Source organism: Monodelphis domestica, chromosome 2 (genome assembly GCF_027887165.1).
Source record: "Monodelphis domestica isolate mMonDom1 chromosome 2, mMonDom1.pri, whole genome shotgun sequence".
In the NCBI taxonomy this organism is placed as follows: domain Eukaryota; kingdom Metazoa; phylum Chordata; class Mammalia; order Didelphimorphia; family Didelphidae; genus Monodelphis; species Monodelphis domestica.
This window is the reverse complement of record NC_077228.1, coordinates 174,350,570-174,359,252: the sequence shown is the minus strand read 5'-3', so window position 1 is coordinate 174,359,252 and position 8,683 is coordinate 174,350,570. Positions and strand designations below refer to the sequence as shown.

The 8,683-nt window shown below is 39.5% G+C and overlaps 1 protein-coding gene across 1 annotated transcript; it reads left to right on the top strand.

Moving 5' to 3' along the window:
* Positions 1-3,945: 3,945 nt before the first annotated feature.
* LOC107651345 (cornifin-B-like) lies at positions 3,946-6,347 on the top strand. The gene is made up of 2 exons (XM_016430356.2): positions 3,946-3,983; positions 5,672-6,347. The coding sequence occupies exon 2, from the start codon at positions 5,693-5,695 to the stop codon at positions 5,975-5,977; it is 285 nt and encodes a 94-aa protein (XP_016285842.1). The 5' UTR covers positions 3,946-3,983; positions 5,672-5,692; the 3' UTR covers positions 5,978-6,347.
* The last annotated feature ends 2,336 nt before the right edge of the window (positions 6,348-8,683 follow it).

Sequence of the window (8,683 nt, the reverse complement as noted above, 5' to 3'; positions counted from 1 at the left end):
ATACAGGGAATTCTGTTTGTGTTTCTTAAAGTTCCGAGGCTCATATGGTGGCAGAAGATGACTGTGTCCCTGGGGGCTAGCATGAACTCATGATGGGTGCTGGCCCCCATAGTTCTTCGTTAGTCATATCCAACAGACATTATGCCACAGGTGTCATGGACCTGGAGTCAAGAAGATTTGTGTTTAAATACAGCTTCAGATACTAGCTGAGTTATCCCTAGGTAAGTCATTCTCTTCTCTAGGCTTTAGTATCTTAATCTGTAAAATGTCCTTCCATCTCTCCCTCTGCCTTGCTCCTCCTGTCTATTTATTGCTCATTCTCATTATGACCAACAAACAGTTCCTCTACCCCTCCCCAATCTCTAAATTCTTTATCCCTTCACTGTCTCCGGACACAGTCTTGACCCTAGGGTTGGATTTCTTGCCCACTTATCTCAACACCAGTGATTCCTCACCAAATTCATTAAGGATGTGTAAGATATTATACTAGGATGCAATTTGTGAAAAGATAGCATAATTTTAAAAAGATAAAAAGAAAAATTGAAATGGTTTCTGCATTTAAAGGGTTTATACATTATACTTTTTATTCTCATTTTCTATTTCTCCTCATCTCTGTCTCCTTCCATCCTACCCATAAACATGGCCAGGGCACACCCCTTCTTTAAAACCTGCACCTGACCCTGCCATCCCCTAAAGCTATTGCTCTATGTTTTTTCTCCCTTTTCTCAGTTACACTTCTGTTAAGAAACCTCTACCATCATTTAATCCATATCTACAACTTCTACCCACTTCTCAAACATTTGCAGTGTGGCTTGTGAACCAGTTCCAATTCTATTGAAATTGTCCTCTCCAAATTATCAAAGATATCTTACCTATTAAAGGACTCTTTCTTAAGTTTCACTCTACTTTGCCTTTTAGTCACTTTTTGACCTCACTGACCATTCCCTTCTATTCCTTTAGTTTACATGAAATCGTTCTTTCTCCATTTTTCTACCTATCTGACCACTTTTCCTCATGTTCTTTTCCTAGGTCGTTGTCCATCTGCCATCTAGTAAGGTTCTGTCCTTTGCTCTCTTCTGTCATTTGGTGATCTCATCAGTCTCTCTGAATTTAATTATTATCTTTATGTAAATGACTCCAAAATTTCTATATCTAGACACATATATCCAGCAACTAATAATTTTGTGAATTTCAGATCCTCATTTCCAGCTTCATTCTAGACTTTTCAAGGAAATATCCCAGCAATATCTCAAACTTAGCATGTCCAAAACAGAATTCATTTTGTCTGCTTCTCCCCCATTTCCCCATCCCCTCTTCCTCTAGGCTTCCCTTTTTAGTGTACCACTATCTTCTCTTTTACTTGGTCCCACAACTCATTCATTTTCAATTATTCTCTCTCTGTTTCTCTTTTCTCTGTCTCTTTTTTCTCTCCCATCTTTACTCTATATAATCAAGCTGTTGCAAAGTCTCATTAATGCTACCCTTCACAAGATTTCTTGTATTTGATTCCCACTTCTCCATTCACATGGCTACCCTTCTGGACAAGCTCTGTATTATCTGGATCATTGCAATTGCTTTCTAATTGGTCTCCCAGCTTGCTTTCAGCATCTTTCCTCTCTTATCTGTTGTCTACCCAACTGCCAAAGTGATATTCCTAAAACACAAGTCTGACCATTTTACCCCTAGACTCAGGAACCTTCACTGGCTCCCTAATGTTCTTAACATAAAAAATACATTCTTTTCAAAATGTTTTTATTTACATTTATTTACATTTGAGATTAGACAAATTTCATTCTTTTCTTTTAAAATGTTTAGGTCTTATATTCTCTTCTTCCCTTCTACTCTCCCTGCCATCACTGAGAAGACAAGCTATGTATCAGTAATACAGGTGAAATCATGCAAAACATTCCACAAGAGTAAAAAAGCAAGAACATCTCATTTTGCACTCAGAGTTCATCATTTCTCCTCTTGGGAGGGGGGGTACCATTTTTTCATCATGAGTCCAGGGTAGCTACGTTTTGTACAGCTAAACATCATTTACTACATTGCTGTCACTTTGCACAATGATCTCCTGGTTATTCATACTTCATACTTCACTTTACATCATTTTGTTTAGTTCTTGCCAAATAAATACATTTTTTAACCTCTCATTTAAAATTTTCCACAACTGGGTTTCAACTTACTTTTCAGGATATGTTTCATAGTAGAACCCTTCACATTCTCTACTTTCCTGACAAACTGGTCTAGAAGATGCTCCCCATATTTGGCATTCCAACTTCTATGTCTGGACTTTTGTTCTTCATGCCTGAAATGCACTCTCCACTCGCCTCTGCCTTTAGAATCTCAGTCCTTCTTCAAGGCTCAGCTGAGGTCCTGCCTCCTCATGGATGATCTTTCTAGTTAATGTTCTTTCCTTGGCAAAAGGATCATGTACATACTTACCTATTCTTATGGGCATTGAAAAAATTTTTGAACCTTTATCTTATCTTAGAATCAATATCATATATTGGTCACAGGGCAGAAGAGTGGTAAGGGCTAGGTAATGGGCATTAAATGACTTGCCCAGGGTCACATCCTGTTCATCATTTCTTATAGTGTAAGAGTATTCTGTCACAATCATATACCATAATTTGTTCAGCCGTTCCTCAATTAATGGATATCCATAATGGGAGGAAAGTATAAGACAAGAGAGGCTTCTTGAAGATTCCCGAGATTATGAGCTCACCAGACTTCAACAGCCAGGCTTAAGATATAAGCTTCTTTAGGGCAAAAGCTGTTTTATTTTTGTTTCTGTATCTCCAGAACGGGAACAATGCTTCACGTACAAAGGATTCCTTAATAAATTCTTATTGATTTTATTTGAATTGTTTTGAATTGAAAATTATGGAAATAAATTATATGTCTATTGGCAAGGGTTTATTTTTAGCCCAATAATGACTTTGTGTTGGAAAATCCTTAAGAAAGACTTCCAGAAAAGAGACAAAATTTATATAAGATAATGTGTGGACACCATATAATGTGTACTTTCAGAGGAATAACCAGACTAATGACATCAGAATCTAATGTAGTCATTTGGAGACTAGGCAAATTTCAGAGTCTGGAAAAGATGACACACGGTCAGGAGAGAGGAAGCCAGTTAGTTTGCTGTCTTGAGTGAATTATTGGGGAAGTGAGTAATAAGTAATGAAGATGTATAGCTAGGGTAGGGAAGAAGTGTCTAATATCCTCATTCAATATCTCCTTTATCCATCTTCACTAATCACATTCCTCATTGCTTTATTTCACTCCCTGATTGTCCTGCTCATATATCAAGTAACTTGGGGAATGGTCTATTTGTACACAGAGAGGACTCAGGAAGGAATTTGACCCCCAAAGCTTGGGTCAGAGGCATTGGCCCCTTGGAGAATGGAATACAATATAGACAATGAATGCATTTTTAGTTCAGATCACCAGCTTTGGAGTCAGGAAGGGCTGACCTCAAACTTGTTTCAGACACTTAAAAGCTATATAGCTCCATGCAATTCCCTTAAACATTCTCAGCTTCATCTACAAAACAGTGATTTTTAATAGAACCTGCTTCATAGGGTTGATGAGGATAAAATGAAGTAACACAAGTAAAGGGCTTTGCCAACTTTAAAGCTGTATTGCTATTAATATGGAAGAACCTTGGGAGATTGCCTCTGATCCCATCATTCTCCAGTAGCTAAGGAAGGAGTAGGGGGAGAATGGGATGACATCATTGTCAGACATCTGTTGCCAAATAGCTGTCATATGGTAGTTTACATCAAAAAGACTAAACGAACAGGTAAATGAGGAAATTGATGTGATTCACAGTTGGGCAGTGAAAGAACGAAAACGGTAAAGCCCAAAGCCATCCCATTTCCTTGAGGCAGGGAAAAGACACTATATAAAAGATTCCCAACATATCCACAGCTAAGCATCAGACCTGAGTACTTTGACAAGGTTCCTTTCTCTAGCACCAGGTAAGTCTTTTTACTATTTCTTCTAGCGATAACAAACATTGGAATCTCATGATCTCAGAACTTTGCATTGTAGATGGAGAATCTAACCTCCAGAGAAAAATGACTTGACTAGAGTCAAAACAGCTAGTTCCCAGAAAATAGAATAGGACTAGAACCCAGATTTCCTATTTCTGACATGAAAGATTTAAGTATTATGGGTCATTTCACTATCAGAGGATAGAGTGCCCGGCCTGGAGCAGGAATATTCATCTTCCTGAGCTCAAATGTTCAAATCTGACTTTAGACACTTACCAGCTATGGGACCCTGGACAAGCCATTTAACCCTGTTTGCCTTAGTGTTCTCATCTATAAAATAAGCTCGAGAAGAAAACTGCAAACCATTCCAATATCTTTGCCAAGAAAACCTCAAATGGGGCCAGTTGGACACAATTGAAACAAGTGTACAACAACAAAAATCTACATATAATACATATGTATGTATTCTGAAGAAAATATAGATGGGGGACGTGTCAGCTCTCTTCAAGCTTTTAAAGCAATGTCACACTGAAAAGGGATTAGATTTGTGCCACTTGGACCCAGAGCTCAGTCTCAGGAAGAAAGGATAGAAGCTGCAAAAAGGCAGATTTAGATTCGAGTTAATGCCCTACAGTTGGAGAGAGATCACTTTCTCAGTCTAGAATTCGACCTAGTGCTCCTGGTTCTATTCCAGCATCCTCATGCTGCTGCTCCCGCTTTCTCATCTAGCTCACATACATTGTGCTAAGAGGTGGCATCAGAGTGATTTGCTATGAAAACATTTATGGAGATTTCAAGCCCAGTTATCCCAAATTTGATTAGAATGCCACAGGAGACAGTGGAAGTTTTCAAGCAAAGACTGGATGAGACATGTTATAGAATGAGATACTTGTTTAGATAACAGTTGGACTAGATGGCCTATGAATTCTCTTCCAACTCTGAGATTAGGTGATTCTAAGTACTATAGTTAAAAAGTTTTATTATATAGATGAGAAGCTAGAGAAAGCCAGGAGAATTTTGGATAGAGTGTCGGACCTGGAGGCAGGAAAATATGAGTTTAAATCCAACCTCAGACACTTATTAGTTATGTGTCTCTAGAAAAGGGACAGCTAGGTGGCAGTGGATAGAATCCTGGACCTGGAATTAGAAAGACTAATTTTTCTGGGCTAAAATCTGACTTCTTATACTTACTGGCTGAGTGATCTTGGGCAAGTCACTTAACCCCATTTGCCTCATTTTCTTCATGTATAAAATGATCTGGAAAAGAAAATGGCAAACCACTCCAGAATCTTTCCCAAGAAAACTTCAAAAGGAATCACAAAGTGTTTGACAGGACAAAAATGACCAACCATTGACCAAGTAAGAGAGAGAAATCTTTTCAAGAAAAGAAGGAAGATGGGGATGTGGATGTGGAAAGAGAGGTAGTGAACAAATATTGAAAATGATGCTGGGAGTTTCAAGAGCAGATTCTGCTTATTGTTAGGTCCTGCAATAAGTCTAAAAAGGGGAGACTGATGACTATTAGTCTGTCTTCGAAGTCAGCAAGATTCAAAATATATTCGGAAAGGGACATGGGCAAGAAAGGTCTAGAAATGCCCTTCAAAGCATACTCTTTGGCAAAGGGCTTGTTCCTTTCTCATCTATTAACTTAATTGCTATCATTTCCTCTCCAGGTTTATTCACTACACCAAGCCATGGCTTCCCAGCAGCAGAAGCAGCCCTGTACTCTTCCTCCCCAGGAGTCATGTGCTTCCCAAACCAAGGAACCCTGCCATCCCAAGGTGCCAGAGCCTTGCCATCCCAAGATGCCAGAGCCCTGTCATCCCAAGGTGCCAGAGCCTTGCCATCCCAAGGTGCCAGAGCCTTGCCATCCCAAGGTGCCAGAGCCATGCCATCCCAAGGTGCCAGAACCTTGTATAACCACTCCATCTCTAGCTCAAGAGAAGTGCCCACAGGTCCCCAAGACCAAGCAGAAGTAAAATGACTCAGGACTACGCCCTCCCTGGGACCAATCTCTGTATGCAGATCCTCCCTTATAATCAGCTTTCCAGTTTTAATTGCTTAAGCTTTCTGTGTTGCCTGGGAAAGTTCTCCTCTGATAATTTGCAGCTTGTAATTCATATGTTCCAATCAATTAACGAGGGCCCTGCCCTTCATCTGGCTCCTAAAAATAAGTTCTACAGAAATGTGTCCCAGCCCTGGGATTCTTAAGTACCTGGATCAGAATAAGCTTACATCTGCTTGAGCTGGCCCTCTGGCTACCCAGCTATTAGGGTTGGAATCAGGATAATTCTCAGAAAGCTTCAGTCCAGAAATGCCTCAATCCTTCCCCTATCCATTAAACTAATTTTCCATGTTATTTCTGGCTCCCTGTGTATTATTTACTGCTTCCTGGTCTTCTATTCCTTTTTTTTCCTTCCAGGACCAAGGTGGATGGGGGGAATGAAGAAGCTAGAGAGTGTCCCTCATCCTGGTTCTCAAGCAGTGGGGGGTGGGAGGTGGGGAGAATAGAGTGATAAAGGTATATGGTAGTTTTAAAAATAATATTTTATTTTTCCTTAACTACATATAAAAAGACTATTAACATTCATTAAAATTTTTTCGAGTTCCAAATTCTCTCTCTTCATTACACCTTCCCTCACCTCCTCCTACCTGAAATGTTAAGCAATTTGATATTGATATATGTGTATATATATTGCATGTACAATAGTGTATAATATTTTCCCTTATTAGTCACTTTGTGGAAGAAACCTTAAACACAAAAAAGAAGAAAGTGAAATATAGTATGCTTTGGTCTATATTTAGACTCCGTCCTTTATTTCTCTGTAGGAGGATGACATTTTTCATTGAGTGTGAGATTGTCTAGGATTGCTGTGGCTGAGAATAGTTGGGTCATTCACACTTGTTCATTAAACAGTACTTCTGTTACTGCATACAGTGTTCTCGTTCTGCTCACTTCACTTTGCATGAGTCCATGTAAGTCTTTCTAGGTTTTCTGAACTCATCCTACTGCTTATTTCTTATGGCACAATAGTATTCCATCATAATCATGTACCATAACTTGTTTAGCCATTCTCCAATTGATGGAGAGTCCCCTGTTTTCCAGTTCTTTGCTACCACAAAAAGAGCTGCTGTAAACATTTTTGTACCAATAGATCATTTTTCCTTTAAAAAATCCCTTTGGGATACCAACCTAGTAGTAATATAATTGGATCAGAGGGTCTGCACAGTTTTATAGCCCTTTAGGTATGGTTCCAAATTGCTCTCCAGAATGGTCGGATCAGATCCCAACTTCACCAATAGAGTGCCAAATATCTAATCCTGGCCCGAGTTTCTGGATGAGCTGACAACATTCTGGGCACCCAGAGACACTTGGCAAGCATGAGATGGATGGCTACATAATGCACACTCTTTCTGAGGCTACTCATTCCAGGGTGTCTACTCTTGGGTCCAACACATATTCAGAATTCAAATGTTCCTGCCTTCTCTCCCTTGTACCTCCCCCTCTCTTCCAGCTCACAGCTACTGCTGCTGCTGAAATGAAAAAAAAAAACCCCATCAGTCCTGGAAGCCAAAGATGTAGGTTCAAGTCTAGACTGTGACAAATTAGGGTACTCCTCTGAAGAAGCTCAGTTTCTTCTATAAAATGAGAATAATAATATTTCCCCTCTTTATCTCATATAGTTTAAATAAGGAAAGTCTCATTTCAATTTAAATAAACAGTACCATTGTGATTTTTTATTTAAAAATTTTACTTAAAATTTTTTATTTGAGAATTTTTCCATGTTTACATAATTCATGTTCTCTCCCTTCCCCCTCCCAGAGCTGACAAGCAATTCCACTGGGTTGTACCCCTATTATCACTCACTACCTATTTCCAGTATTCATTTTTGTAACAATCTTTAAAAAAACCAAAACCCCACATCAAGTACCCACATGAACAAATGCCTTTCTACTCCCGCAGTTCTTTCTCTAGCTGTGGATTTCGTTCTTTCACCCCCGGGATTGTCCTGGATTATTATATTGCTATTAGTAGCAAAGTCTATTACATTTGATTGTCCCACAATGTTTCCTTTACTGTGTATAATGCTCTACCGGTTCTCCTCATTTCACTCCGCCAACGATTTCTTTTTTTAAGCAAATTCCCACTCACCGTAGGGAAACATCGGGCTTCTACCACTCCATCTATACCCTCCGAGCTAGAAGTGATTTATCTCATCACGTCCCAACCACTTTACAGATGAATAAACTGAGGTCTGGAGAGGGAACACTGTGACTTGCCGGGGAAGACTGTTAGAGGCGGCAGAGTCAGGGTTAAAACGCATCTCCCAACTCTTAGGAAGAAAAAAAAAAAGAGGTTTGTTAAGTACCTCGTGTGCCCCAGGTATTATGCTAATCTCATTTGATACTCACAAGAACTTTGGGAAGTATATGCTTTTCATATCCCCATTTTGCAGTTGAAGAAACTGAGGTAGACAGACGTTAAATGACTTGTTCAGGATGTCGGAGGTCATCTTCGAACTGAGCGAGGTCTGAGGTCTGAGATTCCAAGCCCAGTGCTCTGTGTACTATCGCGCCACCTAGCGGTCTTTTAGCGCACTGCTCTTCCTACCAGGTCACAATAGTCCCTACGTTTCCACCTTTTATTTATTTATTTTTTTAACAGATCAATTTGACGTTCCGCA